The following is an 18,772-nucleotide window of genomic DNA, read 5'->3' as shown; positions in this document are numbered from 1 at the left end:
GGGGCAGATCTAACCATCTCTTACCATTTACTCTAATGCAGTGGTTCTCATCCTGTGGGTCGGGACCCATTTGGGGTCGAATGACCATTTCACGGGGGTCGCCAAATAATGCAGTCTGCCATTTTTTTCCCCTTTTCCTTAGCCATGCTACTCCCTTTTATTCTATTGGCTTTTGAAAGCCAATAGAATAGACTCTCTTGAATAGAGTCTAATTCTATTGGCTTTCAAAAGCCAATAGGAATTGTCCAGGCTGTCTCTGCCCTGCTGAGCCCGCCAAAAGTCCCCTTCTGCAAACGGTGCTGCACCAGTTGAGTAGTCCTCGACTTACGACCGGTTGAGTAATCCTCGACTTACGACCGGTTGGGGGTCGCGGCATTAAAAAGGTTGAGAACCACTGATCTAATGGAATTTGAGTCCCCTCTGGATTATAATATCATTTCAGATCCCAGTATATCTCTGCTGCACCATTTCTTTTTGTGAGGACAGAAGCAGCGTTAAGGCCCTCTAATAAAATATGAGTGTGTTAAGCAGTGCTTTTTTTCTTAAAAAAAAAAAAAAAAGTGCCAGAATTCACACATCATACAACCCACCTTGCCTACCCTACAAGATTCCATCCCAAAAAAGGTGCTGGAACTCCCTTCTGGGCATTCTGTGAGAAAAAAAGCCCTGGTGTTAAGGAATGAGAGGAAGTGGAAAACAACTGTAAAGAGAGGAGTCAAAATAAGGGAAGTTTACACTATGAGAAGTGATTGAATCAACTGAATTTCTACTTGCTGATTTTAGTGGCGCAGTGGTTAGAATGCAGTACTGCAGGCTACTTATGCTGATTGCTGGCTACCTGCAGTTCGATTCTCACCTGCTCAAGGCTGACTCAGCCTTCCATCCTTCCAACGTCAGTAAAATGGGGGCCTAGGTTGTTGGGGGCAATGTGCTGACTCTGTAAACCGCTTAGAGGGCTGTGAAGCGGTATATAAGTCTAAATGCAATTGCTATAGTGGAAGAAAGACTGATAAATCTTTGTCTTAAAGAGACTCAGTTGCTTCTCCCACCTGGGAAAGGATCACATGTAAATATCTGCCTCTTCATATACCTCCCCAGAACCAAGATCAAGTGAAAAGAACAAATGATTGGGAACCAAGAAGCTCACTTGTAAAAAAAAAAAAAAAAAACCACACACAATAAACATCATACATTTATATTGGGTTCTCAACCTTGGCAACTTTAAGACTTGTGGACTTCAAGTCTTTGCTGGCTGAGGAATTCTGGGAGTTGAAGTCCACAAGTCTTAAAGTTGCCAAAGTTGAGAACCCCTGATTTATATAGTCCAGAATCTGAAATGTCTATAATGCCCATTTTCTTGGCATTGACACCCAATTGGAAACAAGAATAAATGTAAACTTAAGACAAAACTATCTTCTCTTGTTGACATGTACAATTCTTGACCATGTAAAATCTCCATAATTAAAGAAAGCACATGCCCATTTTTTTTTCTATTGGTAAATTCATATCTCTCTGAGGCTGTCAGTTGTGAGGGTCAGACTCAGTAAAATATCTTTCCTAGTTTAGTATGCGTAAATAGGAAATCGATAGATTTAACCAATTAAATCTAAAATGTACATGGATTTTCATCAAATGGATCTCTGAATGGAAAATCAGGCCATTTCTCCTCACACATTTATATGGCTTCTCCACTGTGTGGAATCCTTTTATGTCTTATAAGGGACCGATTTTCAGAGAAGCACTTTCCACACTCCATGCATTTATACGGTTTCTCCCCCGTGTGAATCCTTTTATGGCAAGTGAGAGAGCCAATTCTGCTATAACTCTTTCCACATTCTGCACATTTATGTGGCTTTTCTCCTGTGTGGATCCTATTATGGGAAGTAAGATGGCTGCTCTGAGCAAAGGTCTTTCCACACTCTCGGCATTTATATGGCTTCTCCCCAGTATGGATCCTTTTGTGGGAAATAAGATAACGGTTCTGAAGAAAGCTCTTTCCACAGTCCGTGCATTGAAAGGGCTTCTCCCCTGTGTGAATCTTTTTGTGGGAAATAAAGGAACTGCTTTGAGAAAAGCACTTTCCACACTCCGCACATTGATATGGCTTTTCCCCTGTGTGTTTCCTTTTATGGGCAATGAGATAACGGCTCTGAATAAAAGCTTCTCCACACTCTGTGCATTTATAGGGCTTCTCCCCGCTGTGGATCCTTGTGTGGCAAGTAAGAGAGCTAATTGTGGTAAAACTCTTTCCACATTCCACACAGTTATGTGGCTTCTCTCCTGTGTGGATCTGATTATGGGAAGTAAGATGGCTGCTTTGAGTAAAAGACTTTCCACATTTTCTGCATTTATATGGCTTCTCCCCTGTGTGGACCCTTTTATGACACGTAAGGGAACTAATCACGCTAAAGCTCTTTCCGCATTCCCCACATTTGTGTGGCTTCTCTCCCGTGTGGATCCTTTTATGGGAATTAAAATGATTGCTCTGAGCAAAAGTCTTTCCACACTTCATGCATTTATACGGCTTCTCTCCTGCATGGATCCTTTTATGCACGTTAAGACGAGTGCCAGTAATAAAGTCCTTTTCCATGCATTTATATGGGTTCTCCCCTGTGTGGATCCCCTTATGGGAAGTAAGATGACTGCTTTGAATGAAGGTCTCTCCACACTCCATACACTGAAATGGCTTCTCTCCTGTGTGGATCCTCTTGTGAGTTGTAAGGGAAAGGCTCTCACTTTTCCCACGCTCCATGCAATTATATGGCTTTTCTCCTGTGTGGATTTGTTTGTGGGAAGTAAGGGCACAGCGGTTCCTGAAGCCCCTTCCACATGCTGTGCATTTATATGGCTTTCCCCCTATTTGCCTTCTCTTACGGAAGATTAGTTGACTGCTTGTTCTGAAGCTCTTTCCACATTCCGAACATTTATGCGGCTTCTCTTCTGTGTGAATTATTTTATGACATAGAAGGGGCCCGTTTTTGTGAGAAAGAGGGAAAGTCCCACTGTCATTTTTTCCATTGCTCCTAGATATATAATCTTCTTCGGTTTGAGTTGGGTGCCACTCATTTACCTCTAATTCGCCTTGGAATAATGTTACGTTTTCCCCAATATATTTGTTCTTTGTTTTTCCTTGTGGTGCACGAAAGTCTCGATTCCGCGTGTCAATGGGCGATGAGCTTTTCCGATTCCAATTATATGACGGGTTTCTCTCGGGCCTTTCTAGTTTCATTTGAACTGCAATCTTCTCCGTTCCATCCCCAGGACTGAAGGCTTGAAATGGTTCGCTGGAATCTGTATTCTCCTGCCCACTATTGCCTTCAAAGGAAAAGAAAAAAATGAAAATGAGAGTAAAGCTAGGAAAAATTTATTTTATTTTATTTTATTTTATTTTATTTATTTTATTTTATTTTATTTATTTTATTTTATTTTATTATTTTATTTTATTTATTTTATTTTATTTTATTATTTTATTTTATTTTATTATTTTATTTTATTTATTTTATTTTATTTTATTATTTTATTTTATTTTATTATTTTATTTTATTTTATTATTTTATTTTATTTTTTTTATTTTATTTTATTTTATTTTATTTATGAGGCTTATATACCGCTTTAAGTGCAAGCACTCTTTAAGCGGTGTACACCAGTAAGCAATGTATATCTATATTTACATTGCCCCCAACAATCTGGGTCCTCATTTTACCTACCTTGGAAGGATGGAAGGCTGAGTCAACCTTGAGCCGGTGACATTTGAACCGCTGACCTGCTGAACACAGTCAGCTAAAGTGGCCTGCAGTACTGCACTCTAACTGCACCTCGCCACCTCGGCTCTTTAAATTAAATTAACTAAACTGTAATTTAAAAAATAGCCAATGGCACCTAGCTACAAACTTGTCTTCCAAAAACTCTCTGATTGGGGAGTAGCAAAGTCTTACCCAGAGAGGCCATGTTCCTATAATTTTCCATCGTGACTTCCCAATGCAGTGCTTTTTGGTCAGGATCCAGCTGAGACCACTCCTCCTCGGAGAAACACACCGCTACTTCCTCGAAGGACTCAAGACCCTCCTGAATAAGGGGAGGGGGAAAAGCAGAACAGACCCAGGGAGAATTTACAAAATATGGAATGCTTCAGTACTCCTAAAGCAAAGTTATACACTAAGCTAAATCACTGTGCTTGGTAGGATTTCAAAACTTAAGTGAAAGAAATGGACAGAGCCAAAAGTCTGTGATTGAAGAACAGATTTTATGAACTTCATTGATTCCATGGAACTTTCAGTACCATTCAATGAAAGTTTAAGATTTTTTGTGGGTTTTATTATTATTATTATTATTATTATTATTATTATTATTATTATTATTATTATCGATCATCGCACAGTCAGCCAGATGTTCAGACTGGATTTGGCATTTTGTCTACCTATCGAGTCCTTACCCAGGACCTGGGATAGGCAGATGTGGATGTTATCATTATTATTATTATTATTATTTATTTATTTATTTATTTATTTATTTTCTTTTTTTTCTTTTTTTTTCTCTTTCTGTTTTTTATATATAATGGAGTTAAAGTATTTAATAATTAGTTTATCGAATGTAATTATATTTGTTTAAGGTTTTTGGGGGTTTAAAAGTTTTTTTTTTTTTTAAGTTCTAGTTAACCCTGTATTCAGCTCTGGGAAGAATGGGGGAGGGTTTTTGGGGTGGGTTGGGAGGGATTGGGGAAGGGGTTTTTATTGTAAAATTCTAAAAATTTATAATAATAATAATAAAAAAAACTTAAGTGAAAAAAATGGACAGAGCCAAAAGTCTTTGATTGAAGACCAGATTTTATGAACTTCATTGATTCCATGGAACTTTCAGTCCCATTCAATGAAAGTAATCCTACTGGATTGATTGATTGATTGCTCTGTCCATCCATCCATCCCCAAAAGACTTTCAGCATACGGAGAAAATCAACCGGCAGATGAGCATTGGAATCGCCACCTCTGTGACGTCAATCCTTCCTGTGTTTCCAGAAGTAGAACAGAAGGGGGCAGTTTTTTCTAGCAGAATAACAGAGTTGGACGAGACCTTAGCGCAGTGGTTCTCAACCTTTTTAATGCCGCGACCCCCAACCGGTCGTAAGTCGAGGACTACTCAACCGGTCGTAACTCGAGGACTACTCAACTGGTGCAGCACCGTTTGCAGAATGGGACTTTTGGCGGGCTCAGCAGGGCAGAGACAGCCTGGACAATTCCTATTGGCTTTTGAAAGCCAATAGAATTAGACTCTATTCAAGAGAGTCTATTCTGTTGGCTTTCAAAAGCCAATAGAATAAAAGGGAGTAGCACAGCTAAGGAAAAGGGGGAAAAAAATGGCGGACTGCGTTGTTTGGCGACCCCCGTGAAATGGTCGTTCGACCCCAAATGGGGTCCCGACCCACAGGTTGAGAACCACTGGCTTAGAGGTCTTCTAGTCCAACCCCCTGCTCAAGCAGCGAAAACCCTACACCATTTCAGACAAATGGTTGTCCAGTCTCTTCTTTAAAACCTTCAAGTGTTGGGAGCATCCACAACTTCTGGAGGCAAGTTGTTCCACTGATTAATTTTTCTCACTGTCAGGAAATTTCCCCTTAGTTCTAAGTTGCTTCTCTCCTCGATTAGTTGTCATCCATCCATTCCTCTGCTTTTTGTCCTCCCCTCAAGTGCTTTGGAGAATAGCTTGACCCCTTCTTCTTTGTGGCAACCCCTGAGATATTGGAACACAACTATCACATCACCCCTAGTTCTTCTTTTCATTAAACGAGACATACCCAATTCCTGCAACCGCTCTTCATATATTTTTTGCCACTCCTGCCCTATTCATCAAATTCAGGCACAAATCAGAGGACTACAAATTACTTTGCAGACCAAAGGTCCCTTGATTCTTGCAGAACCATTCTGGGTATGGAGATTCTCAGTCATCTAGGACAGGGCTTTTCAACCAGCGGTACGGGTACCACCTGTGGTACATTGGCACCTGGCAGGTGGTACGCGACCATCCTAGAAAAGTGGGAGCAGGGGAGGGGAATGAGCTGAACCGGTGGCAGCATCGCACAAGCCTGAGCGAGAGACGGCTGGAGCTACAGGGCTGTCAGGGCTCAGCAGAAGTGCCAGGATCAGCACCAGGCTGTAGCTGGAGCTTGACGCTGATCCTGGTGCTTCTGCTGAGCCCTGAAGAAGCAACGATCAGCTGGAATATTTGCAGCATCTCCAGAGTCTTGTGATTTACATTCAGATGCTTGGCAACCGATTCATATTTATGACGGTCACAGCGTCCCAGGGTCATGTGAAGTGACCAAAACCTGTTGCAACCACCCAGCAGTCGGGGGGGGGGAATAAAAACTAACCCCCCCCACCCCACCCCCGCTGCCAATCCTCAATAGAAATGCTCACAACAATGAAAACCTCGGACAGGAGGAAGAGCACCGCCGGGTGGGCAGGCAGGTGTCTTGCTCGGCTGTGGCTTGGGGGGCACTTTTTTCAGTGCCATTGTAACTTCAAACAGTCACTAAGCGAACTGTTGTAAGTCGAGGACTACCTGTACTTTATCACTTTTTTTCCTTTTGGGGGGGGTCCTCAAGTTTTTTACACCTTGCTAGGGGACCGGTGGTACTTGGATGTTGCCATATCCCAAAAGTGGTACAATGGGTGAAAAAGATTGAAAAGCCCTGATCTAGGACTAGGTAAAGACAATTGAACTTTCTTTGTTTTTCCTTGAAGACATTTCACTGCTCATCCAAGAAGCCTTTTGAAAAAGCGCCTTTGGGACATTCTTAGTAATAGTAATAGTAGTAAAGTTGGAAGGGACCTTGGAGGTCATCTAGTCCAACCCCCTGCTCAGCCAGGAAACCCTACACCATTTCGGACAAATGGCTGTCCAGTCTCTTCTTAAAAACTTCCAGTGTTGGAGCATTTACGGCTTCTGGAGGCAGGCTGTTCCACTGGTTAATTGTTCTCGCTGTCAGGAAGTTTCTCCTTGGAGAGTTCTTTATCTGGCCAATGTCATTCAAGTTTAATGGTTTGCCTTATCTTTTAATCTGTTGTGCTTATTTTTTTTTTTTTAAATTACTGGTTGTTTTAAAAATGGCAGTGTGCCAATGTCAGTGTTTAGTTATCTTTTGCACAATTCCAAGTCAAAGAATTAGAAAAAGTTTAATAACTGCAAATACTGTCTATGGCAGTGGTACTCAACCTGCGGGTCGGGACCCCATTTGGGGTCGAACGACCATTTCACGGGGGTCGCCAAACAACGCAGTCCGCCATTTTTTCCCCCCTTTTCCTTAGCTGTGCTACTCCCTTTTATTCTATTGGCTTTTGAAAGCCAATAGAATAGACTCTCTTGAATAGAGTCTAATTCTATTTGCTTTCAAAAGCCAATAGGAATTGTCCAGGCTGTCTCTGCCCTGCTGAGCCCACCAAAAGTCCCATTCTGCAAACGGTGCTGCACCAGTTGAGTAGTCCTCGTCTTACGACCGGTTGAGTAGTCCTCGACTTACGACCGGTTGGGGGGTCGCAGCATTAAAAAGGTTGAGAACCACTGATCTATGGAAATTCTCAGTTCCCCAAGTCATAGTTATCCCAAAGATGCTTCCCCCCACCCCAGGGCAATTGGACTTTCTTGTTTTTCTTTGAAGATGTTTTGCTTCTCATCCAAGAAGCTTCTTTTTTTTAAAAGACAAGTTTTATTGGTTTTTTCATTTTACAGACAAGTGCTTACGAAACAGCGTGGTGGCAGGGCAATCAATTATCCACATAACAAAGTCATACTCATAAAATTCAATCATTAAAAAAAACCCGTCTCTTTTCCCTCTAATAACATATTATATTCAAATTGATATATTTCAATACAACTAGATCAATCCTATCAATCCTCAATAACCTTTCATCTAAATCAGTGTTTCTCAACCTTGACAATTTTAAGGCATGTGGACTTCAACTCCCAGAATTCCACAGCCAGCATTGCTGGCTGTGGAATTCTGGGAGTTGAAGTCCAAATGCCTTAAAATTGTCAAGGTTGAGAAACACTGATCTAAATAGATCCACAAATCCAGATCCTGTATGAAGTTTACTTATTTCAATTACTATATTCCATATTTCTAATCTGAGTACATAGTTAACACTTCGGGAGTCTCCCCATTACCTTTTTCCTTAACATATTCAATAAACATTTATTAATATCATTTCTTATTTTTCTCTATTCTTCTTCCGTTACAAAGTAACTATCCAAGAACTTCTTGAAATGAAGAACAAGCATCTTTGGGATTGCAACGAGTAACAATGTTATTCCTAACTCTTGAATGAGTTTTTTTAAAAAATAGTAATTGTCTATTAATAGTAGGAAGAATAACAAGCAAATGGAGTTAAGTCCTGATCTTAAAAACATCCATTAAGAATCTCAAGGTAATATTGCAAACAATTTTGCCCCAACAATGTACGTTAGAGAAGCTAAGATAACTGAGAGAAGTTTGAATCTTCTATTGGCCGTTCTATGTTGCTCAGTCACATATCCAAAGGAAAACGGGAGAAAAATGGACAGGAAGAGAGCTACGTGTTCCAGTTTGAAAGGAGAATACAAATTAATAAATGAATTTGCTCCTCTTACTTGATTTGGAGATTCAATCAGCATTTCAGCTCTACCAGAAAGACCAGAAAACTTCATTCTATGTTTCTCTGTGAGAAATACAGAATTTTAAAACGCGTAATTAACAAAATAGGAGAAGGTATTCTACAGAAGAGAAGACATAAAGAAGGTTAGACAGAGGGGATTTTTCTGGGGATTGGGATTACCTTCTGAGGCATCCTGACTTGGATCTTCCGGAGAGATCCTCCCGAAAAACAGCTCCTGAGAGGGATCTGGTAGACTCATCCTTCCCTCAAGATCGCTAATCTCCTCCACAGGAAAGGACTTGGAATATACGCAGGAGGGGGGGAAAAAATAAGAAGACATCACACAACGTGAAGTGGATACTTGTTGTGTGAACACAACATCAAAGCCCACCATCTCCATCAATGAGGCTGAGCGAGACATGAATGGAACAAAGTCCTACAAGAATTAGTGAGACATGGAATACTAGGAATCTGGGAGGGAGAAGTGAAGAATTCAAACATAATCTTTATTTCCTTCAACCCCCTTCTGGATTCTCACCTGCAACTCAGTTTGCTCCTTCTGCTCGTCTGCCTGGCTCAGGAGAAGGCCTTCCACCAGGGCCACCGCCTGGGAGCTGGTGTCTGCTCCACACTCCCGCACCCAGCTCTCCATCTCTGGGGGCAGAAGGGCCAGGAGCTGCTCCAGAACAACCAGGTCCAGCATCTGGGCTTTGGTGTGCTTTTCGGGTCTCAGCCATCGCCTACAAAAGTCATGGAGTCGGCCACAAAGTCCTCGGGGACCCTCCGCCGCCTGGTATTGGAGGCTCCTGAAGTTGCGGGACTGAACTTCTGAAGAGATGATGGATTCCTCTTCCAGGATCTTCTGCCCAGCTCCTGTCCGGGTCTCCCCGTCGCCTTTGCCAGTTGCTTCACTCGCTAAAAGTTGCGTCTCCATTCTGTCTCTGACCCTGTAAGGCAACTCCAATTGGGTCCAAGCAATCGTGTGGATCTCCAAAAGCCTTTTCATTCATTCATAGGATCGTTTCTAATGTCCCAGGACCGGCCTTGGCAAGCCTCCTTAACCCAGGAGATGATTTTCGTCTCTATGGGAAGACGTTACCAAATGGCTTCCAGTTTGTATATCTGACCATGGAAAATAAATGGGAAGAATTAGAAAGAGGATACTATGGTATAATGTATAATATGGTGTACATAGCATAGTATATGGCAGGGGTAGGCAACCTTGGCTCTTGTATGACTTGTGGATTTCAACTCCCAGAATTCCTGAGCCAGCATGGCTCAGCATGGAAACCTCTCCCTTTCCCCTCAGCATGGCTGGCTCAGGAATTCTGGGAGTTGAAGTCCACGAGTCATACAAGAGCCAAGGTTGCCTACCCCTGCTATATAGCATATATAGCATATCAGTATATAGCAGGGGTAGGCAAGCTTGGCTCTTTTATGACTCATGGACTTCAACTCCCAGAATTCCTGAACCAACATAGCTCAGCATGGAAACCTCTCCCTTTCCCCTCAGCATGGCTGGCTCAGGAATTCTGGGAGTTGAAGTCCACGAGTCATACAAGAGCCAAGGTTGCCTACCCCTGCTATATAGCATGTATAGCATATCTGTATATAGCAGGGGTAGGCAACCTTGGCTCTTTTATGACTCATGGACTTCAACTCCCAGAATTCCTGAGCCAGCCATGCTGAGGGGAAAGGGAGAGGTTTCCATGCTGAGCCATGCTGGTTCAGGAATTCTGGGAGTTGAAGTCCACGAGTCATAAAAGAGCCAAGGTTGCCTATTCCTGGTATATAGCATATGGTATATAGTTAGTATACAGTACATACAGTATATTATGGTATGTAGCATAACCTAGAATGAATAAAATAAAATGCAAGAAATTAGAAACCTGCCAAGAGTCCAAAACAGGTGAACAAACCATGAAAGCTCAGTTCCCATCCAAGGAAAAGCAGGAAACGACCCTGGCTGGAGATGCCTCCTTTTCCTTCTTCTGGGTGACCTTTGGAGATCCGTGTCGCTTTCTTGACACGCAGGCAGGTTCACACAACCTGTCAGCAGCCCAACCGGGTCAGCCAAGCGCAGAGCGGAGGTTTCCCCCCCACACCCCGAGTAGGGCCGGAAAGGAATTCCCCAGATCCCCGCCCCCTTCCTGGAATCCCCGGTTCTTCTTCTTCTGCTGCTGCTGCTGCTCTAGAGCTCCGCTTCCCCACTGCATGGAGAAGGTGGCTGGGGAACATGGGACCCGGGTGGCTGGGGAACATGGGACCCTCCTCCGCGCCTCCCTTTCCACGGGAAGAGCCCCCCACCCACCCACCAAAGACACGTGTGAATCTCTTCCCCGCGAGACGCTCCCGCAGCCTCGCCTCCGGCGGAGCTAGAAGGGTTAAGGAGAGCGAGTGCAGCGTCCTAGAGAGGCACGGCTCAGGGATGCCACGCCTCCTCTGCAAGCCAGCTGTGACGTTCGCCCTCCAATTGGGAAAGCTCCCGGTGTTGCTTTCCTTTGGCAGAGGGAGCCCCCTGGTGGATCCTGCTTGCAATGCAACTGCCCATGCCGTGAGAGTGAGAAAGGGACCATTTTCCACGGAGGGAGGGGCAAGAAGAAGGAAATTGTTGTTCCCACACACTCCCAATCCAGAATCTTCTCAATCCAGCTGCTTTAAATGTATCCATCCTTCTCTTTTCAAGGGATCGTCGAATCATAAGGCTGGAAGGGACCTTGGAGATCTTCTAGTCCAATCCCCCCCCTGCTCATGGCAGGAGACTTTATACCAGTGGTTCTCAACCTTTTTAATGTCGCGACCCCCCTACCGGTCGTAAATCGAGGACTACTCAACCGGTCGTAAGTCGAGGACTACTCAACTGGTGCAGCACCGTTTGCAGAATGGGACTTTTGGCGGGCTCAGCAGGGCAGAGACAGCCTGGACAATTCCTATTGGCTTTTGAAAGCCAATAGAATTAGACTTTATTCGAGAGAGTCTATTCTATTGGCTTTCAAAAGCCAATAGAATAAAAGGGAGTAGCACAGCTAAGGAAAAGGGGGGAAAGGATGGCAGACTGCGTTGTTTGGCGACCCCCGTGAAATGGTCGTTCGACCCCAAATGGGGTCCCGACCCACAGGTTGAGAACCCCCGCTTTATACCATCCTGGACAAATGGACAAATATTTTCTCAAAAGTCTATAGCAATGGACTAGTCAGGACTCCAGGAGACAAGCTGTTCCATTGATTGATTGTTATCATTGTTTCTCCTTATTTCCCGGTTGAATCTCTCTTGACCAGCTTCCGTTTACTTGCAGTCCTTCAAGTAGTGGAAGATAGCCATCATGTTACCCCAAGCATTCTCTTTAATAGGCTAAGCCTAGCCCTTAGCCGTCCAGTCTCTCTAGACCCTTTATCGTCTTTTTTGCTCTTCTCTTTGCTCTTTTTTAGGGTCTTTCCATCTTTTTCGTATTGTGAACAGGGCTAGATGCAGTGTTCTAAGTGGTTAGATTAGATTAGATTAGATTAGATTAGATTAGATTAGATTAGATTAGATTAGGATTAGATTAGAGCTGGAAGGGACCTTGGAGGTCTTCTAGTCCAGCCCCCTGCTCAAGCAGGAAGGAGAATCTATACCAGGGGTAGGCAACCTTGGCTCTTTTATGACTCGTGGACTTCAACTCCCAGAATTCCTGAGCCAGCTTGGAATTCTGGGAGTTGAAGTCCACAAGTCATAAAAGAGCCAAGGTTGCCTACTCCTGACCTATACCATCTCAGACAAGTGACTGTCTAGTCTCTTCTTTAAAATCTCCAGTGATGGAGCGCCCACGATTTCTGGAGGCAAGCTATTCCACTGTTGATTGTCACCACTGTCAGGAAGTTTCTCCTTAATTCCAGGTTGCTTCTCTCTTTGATCAGTTTCCAACTCTTGTTTCTTGTCCTTCCTTTTGGTGCTTTGGTAAATAATGTGATCCCCTCTTCTTTGTGGCAGCTCCTCAAATACTGGAATACTGCTATCATGTCTCCCCCATTTCTTCTTTTCATTAGGCTAGCCAAACCCAAGTCCTGCAGCCCTTCTTCGTATGTTTTAATCTCCAGGCCTTTGATCATCTTAGTTGCTCTTCTCTGTATTTTTTCTAAACTTTCAACATCTTTTTTTGTGATATGTTGACCTACGTTGGCTGCAGTTTTCCAGGTGTGGTCTTACTAGGTTTTTTAAAGCAGTACTAATACTTCACCTGATGTTGATTCTATGTCTGTTTATACAACCCAGGATTGTTTTAGCTTTTTTGATTGTTGCTGGCTCATAGTCAAGTGATTGTCCACTAGGACTCCAAGGTCCCTCTCACAGTTACTGTTTGTGAGCCAGGTTTTGCCTAATCTGTACTTGTACCTTTGATTTTTCCTGCCTAAATGTGAAACTTTGCGTTTTTCCATATTGAAAGTCATTTTGTTGGATAGGGTCCATTGTTCAAATTTGTCAAGATCTTTTTGAATCCTGAGTTTGTCTTCTGGGGTGTTGGCTACTCCTGGTATTGTCTGCAAAGGTGTGGCTTTATCAGTGCAGTACAAAGCAGTGTTATTGCTTATGATCTGGATACTATCTGTCAATGCAACCTATGACTGCATTGGCTTTTTTAGCAGTTGCAGCGCACTGCTGGCTCATACTTAAAATGGTGGTCCACAAGGACAGCTAGATCTCTTTCATTTAGTATGGTTGAGCCAAATAACTCCTATTCTATACCTGTGCACTTGATTTTTCCTCTCTAAACTGCAGGATCTTATTTTTCTCGCCACTAAACAGCATCTTATTGGTCAGGGCCCAATGCTCAACCCTGCTAAGATCCTTCTGAATCTCAAGTCTATCTTCTAAAGGGTTAGCAATTTCCCCAAGCTAGATGCCATCTGCAAAAGTAATGAGTTCCTTGTCAAGGATGAAACTTTGGCAGCTATGTGCCTCTACGTTTCAACTTGCCTTTAGATTAAGTAGGGCAGGTGTTACTTTCAAGTGGATTGGATGGAGAAATGAACTTTCTATGATTCAGCTGAAGACCTTGAGACCCTGAAGCCTTTTCAAGGACAGCAGAATAGATGTAGATTTGAAGCAGATGGTTCCCATAACAAAGTGAACTTGTTTATATGGAGGTTTGGCTGGGAAAAATATTAAATCTATGAATTGGTGTTGGAACCTCAGAGTTAGTTTTGGTTCGACAGTACCATGCAGTGTATTCAATAAACAGTAAGAGTTTCAGGAACGGAATGAACCTGGAGTTTTATTTGGATTCTCAAGCTGGATGTTAACATTCCTATCCCCTCGTCTAGAGATCATTTATGACTAAAAGTACTGGGCCCATAATAGAACCTTGAAGTATTCCACCACTACATTGTTTAATTCTACTTTATTATCATATACATTGTCAGGGTGACGTGTTTTGTTTTTTTTTACACCAATGATAAACGTTGCTTCCCTCCAGACTGTTTTTGCAGATGCCTCTAACCATTGCTTAAACTATGGGTCGCATCATCTTGCTTAATCCCAGTAATAGGCTGGGATTAGGCTTGTAATGTATTTCAACTGGGTGTCAAAGGCACAACCTGTAAGCTAGTCTGTACAGGAGACATTTGTGGTCAACCATGGAATGTTTCTGATTGACTCCTCTGGCTCTTGCTGAAAGATGTTAAATGTTTTTTCTAGCAGGCAAAGACACAACTAATAAAAAGTTAATTCATAGCTTACAAAAGACGCTATTTATTGATAAGTTAGTAGGGCACCAGATTCTCAAACTGAAGGGGAGTCATAGCTCCAAGTAAAAACTAGGCAAATTTCCACTCATCCTACATCTGTATGCGAAGACAAAAGGCTCTAATGCCTAAAAAGGTGGACGAGAACAGGATGATCAGCAAAAAGATGGATGGATCCAGATACCTGAACACCTACTTTTCACAATGCTGTCTTACATCTAAATATATTTACCCATGTTATATGGCTGTAGTATTAATGTCTTTACTCCCCCCTTATTGGTATTATGATTACTCTGTTGCTTTGCACGTACACTGAGTGCTTCTGCATGAGACAAATTCATTGTGTATCTAATCACACTTGGCCAATAAAGTACTCTATACAATGGATGCTCCATCACCGGAGACTCTTAACAAGAGACTGGACAGTCAATTGTTTGAAATGGTATAGGGTAGAGGTAGACAACCTTGGCTCTTTTATGACTCATGGACTTCAACTCCCAAAATTCCTGAGTATAGCTGGCTCAGGAATTCTGGAAATTGAAGTCCATGAGTCATAAAAGAGCCAAGGTTGCCTACCCCTGGTATAGGGCATCCTGCTTGAGCCAGGGACTGGACTAGACCTCCAAAGTTCCTTCCAACTCTAATGTTCTATATTCTATGAGATGATACATCTCTGGAATCGCTGAAGGATCAGTTTAGGAACAGATCTCCCTGGAGAAAACCGGTCTCTGTAATTGTAAAGAATTTCTACAGACGTGATAGCTCATAATCAATCAGTAGACCTTTAATAAGATTGGATAATAAGGCCGGCATTGTTCTTTTAAGATTATTCTCATTATTTTTGGCATGTTTTCCCATATGTCTTCTACATATCTTGAAATGTTATCACATCTGCATTTCTGACTCATCAGAACTCTTGAATGCTTGGTGAGATATCCGTCTTCCCCTACAACAGTGGTTCTCAACGTTTGTGTGACGGCGACCCCCGTCACACAAACGTTCTGGGAGTTGAAGTCCTCATGCCTTAAAATTGTCAAGTTTGGGAAACACTGCCATAGAGTATTGGGGACTTTGAGGTTGTATTCAGAGAACTAGAATCCATTTTGTGTGGTGTGATGTCCATTAATTCTGCTTCTTTTCTCCAATTACGACATAGTCCTCCACTGTGGAGATCAGAGATCCTGATGGAAGGAAAAGAGATCCTGATGGAAGGGAAAATGGCAGATCGCCTTCTTTGGCGACCCCCCAAAAATGGTCGATCGACCCCAAATGGGGTCGCGACCCATAGGTTGAGAACCGCTGCCCTACAAGAAACCTCTCTTAATGAAGCTACTTGCTTTAACCATTCCACATGCACTAAACACAGCTAAGAACAGACTCAACGGGTTGGATATTTCCACAACACTAGGAACTATTGCTTCGCTGCCTTTGAGTAAATGATTTCAACCTGGACTCCCAAACCTTCAAGTGTTAACCTCTCCAAAAGTAATCCCGCGACTGTCATTTTTAATTGCGTCCAAGGACAATAAAATATATGATACGCACGAAATCATAGTTATGTATTTGATTTAATCTAAGGTTACAGGTAAACATTTTGTGGATGTTTTATATTATTGTAATGCCTTTTAAATAGTTTTAAATTGTTAGACTTCCAAGCTTCTCGGGGTCACTAGGTTGAGTTAGGCAGCCATAGAAATTAAACAAACAAATGCAACACAATGCGTATTAGTTTTGGTTGTGCCCTTGTCATTCCACAGCGAAGCAAGCTTTGGCTCATTCCCAGGAGAAAATTCCATTCATATGCAATTATAGGCTTTCTCACCACTATAGCTCCTTTTATGAGAAATATGACTTGTATCTCCACTGATCCTTATTTCAGCCTTGGAATCAGCTACTTCGCTAAAATCGCAACCAGCAATTGGGATTCCTCATTTTGTTTGGACCAGAAAGGCAAAATATGCATTGTTTACTGAAGTAAATATATCATTTATATGGATTATTGTCCAAGTATACCCTTGCAAATGATTTTAGATGAATCTTCCAGTTCGGGCTCTTGCATTCCCTACATTGATATGGCTTTCCCCAGTGTGGTTCCTTTTGCGGCAAGTAAGATGACTGGTCTTCAAAGAGCAATTTGCACATTGCATGAAATTATTTGATTTCACCCATGTGGATCTCCCGGTGGGAAATAAGGTATCTGCTCCGAATAAAGATCCTTCCACATGCCATGCATTAATATGGCTTCTCCCCTGCATGCATGCATCCTTTTACAGAAAGTAAAATCACTATTCCATCTAAAGCCTTTAACCTTCCATGCAGTTATATGTTTTTTCCCCACGTGGATCTAGTTCTGGGAAGTAAGAGTACTCCTCCGAGCAAAGGTCTTTCCACACCGCGTGCATGTACGTGGCTTTTCCCATGTGGATCCTGTTATGGGACATAAACTCACTATACCATCTGAAGTACCTTCCACATTCCATGCATTTATACGGTCTTTCCCCCGTGTGGATTCTGTTATGGGAATTAAGAGTACTGACTCGAGTAAAGGTCTTTCCACACTTCATGCACTTATATGGCTTCTCCCCTGTGTGTCTCCTCTTGTGGAAAATAAGATAACGGTTCTCAAGAAAGGTCTTTCCACAGTCCGTGCATTTAAAGGGCTTCTCCCCTGTGTGAATCTTCTTATGGGAAATAAAGGAACTGCGTTCACTAAAACACTTTCCACACTCCGTGCACTTATAGGGCTTCTCCCCTGTGTGTTTCCTTTTATGGGAAAGGAGGTAACGGCTCTGAACGAAGGTCATTCCACACTCCATGCATTTATAGGGCTTCTCCCCGCTGTGGATCCTGGTATGGCAAATGAGATAGCTTATCGTGGTGAAGCTCTTTCCGCATACCACACATTTATGCGACTTCTCTCCCATGTGGGACTTACTGTGGGAAGTAAGAGAGCCACTCTGAGCAAAAGACTTTCCACACTCTCTGCAGTTGTACGGCTTCTCCCCTGTGTGGACTCTCTTATGGCGAGTCAGGGAACTGCTTGTCGTGAAACTGTTTCCACACACCATGCATTTGTAGGGTTTTTCCCCCGTGTGGACCCGTTTATGACTGGTAAGGTGACTGCTCTGGGAAAAGGTCTCTCCACACTCCATGCATTTATACGGCTTTTCCCCTGTGTGGATCCTTTTATGGGAAATAAGATCACGCTTTCCCCTAAAGTCCCTCCCACATTCCATGCATTTGTATGGCTTCTCCCCTGTGTGGATCTTGTTATGGGAAGTAAGATGACCGCTTCTTCGGAAGCTCTTTCCACATATCAAACACTGATACGGCTTTTCTTCTGTGTGGCTCCATTTTTGAGATGGAAGGGACCCATTTCCTTGAGAAAGGGTGAAAGTCAATTTTTCCTCATTGTCTTCAAATATACCATCTTCTCCATTAGTTAGATATTGCTCATTGATATCTAATACGCCTTCGCTTAGCGTCACAGATTTCCCAATATATTTTTTATTTGTTTTCCCTGGTTGGACAAGAAAGTCTTGCATCTGAGCATCAATGGAAGATGAGCTTCCCGGATTCCAATTTTCTGACTGGTTCCTCTCATGGTTTTCTAGTTCCGTTTGAATTGCAGACTCCTCCATTCCATCTTCAACTTTGATTACTTGGAACAATTCACAGGAATCTTGAACTGGGAAGGAAAAGGAAAGATAAAAACGACAGCAAGGTTAGGAAATGGAAAGGAAAAGGAAAGAGAAAAATGACAGCAAGGTTAGGGGAAAAGATCAAACTGTAGGATGTCACATGAATTTCCTTCTGAACTTTGGCCAAATATCAATATATCACATGTTTGCATGCTTGCAATGGTGTAGATTAGAAATGACAGTTTCTATATTCATAAGCCATAACATGTTTGAAAAGACCTAAACCACCTTTTACTTGACAATTATCCATAGATATTCAAATGTCACCCAGAATAAACTTTGGGAAGAATCAGGGGAAATATCCACTGAGGGATTAGGATAAAAACTAAGATTTATTGAAGAGAGCCAATTCTAAATGAATTTTAACACAAGTCTTTTTGTTCCAACCTAATTTACCTTCCCTTTACTATTCATTTTCTCCTGCCAAAATCATACAGTTGCAGAATAAAATGAGAGTTGTTCTATTAAACCTCCACAACATGTTTAAAATGGAAAAAATAGCACCATTTAGCCCAGTGATGGATAGTTGTTTTGACTCAATGTGTCAACAATTCAGAAAATTCCTAACCTGACTCTCCTGATACAACCCCTCCCCTAAAAAAGAGAGAAACAATCCTCTATTCCTTCCCCATTTAAGCCACCCTGAAGAGTAGTTCTTGGTAGCAGCACCAAAGTTGGGCTTGAAAGAGAGGCCTGGACCTCAATTTTAGGCCTAGCACCATTGTGC

At 42.4% G+C, this 18,772-nt stretch overlaps 1 protein-coding gene and 1 pseudogene across 2 annotated transcripts; both read right to left on the bottom strand.

The window, feature by feature from the left end:
* Window positions 1-286: 286 nt before the first annotated feature.
* LOC120310154 overlaps window positions 287-18,772 on the bottom strand; it is a 43,467-nt pseudogene continuing 24,981 nt past the window's right edge.
* Window positions 3,775-10,988, bottom strand: LOC120310179 (zinc finger protein 197-like). 2 transcript variants are annotated; one of them, XM_039348308.1, is made up of 5 exons: window positions 10,544-10,988; window positions 9,163-9,746; window positions 8,805-8,922; window positions 8,620-8,687; window positions 3,775-4,065 (listed from the first exon to the last, which is right to left on the bottom strand). In XM_039348308.1, exons 2-5 carry the CDS (start codon window positions 9,628-9,630, stop codon window positions 3,880-3,882), a joined length of 840 nt encoding a protein of 279 aa, XP_039204242.1. In that variant the 5' UTR covers window positions 9,631-9,746; window positions 10,544-10,988; the 3' UTR covers window positions 3,775-3,879. The 2 variants fall into 2 exon arrangements, with proteins under 2 accessions (XP_039204242.1, XP_039204241.1); XM_039348307.1 differs by lacking the exon at window positions 3,775-4,065 and having other exon boundaries at window positions 8,092-8,687.

Source organism: Crotalus tigris, unplaced genomic scaffold (assembly GCF_016545835.1).
Source record: "Crotalus tigris isolate CLP2741 ecotype Arizona unplaced genomic scaffold, ASM1654583v1 scf7180000018127.1262416, whole genome shotgun sequence".
Taxonomy (NCBI): Eukaryota; Metazoa; Chordata; class Lepidosauria; order Squamata; family Viperidae; genus Crotalus; species Crotalus tigris.
The sequence above is the reverse complement of the archived record's forward strand: the minus strand, read 5'-3'. Positions and strand labels throughout refer to the sequence as shown.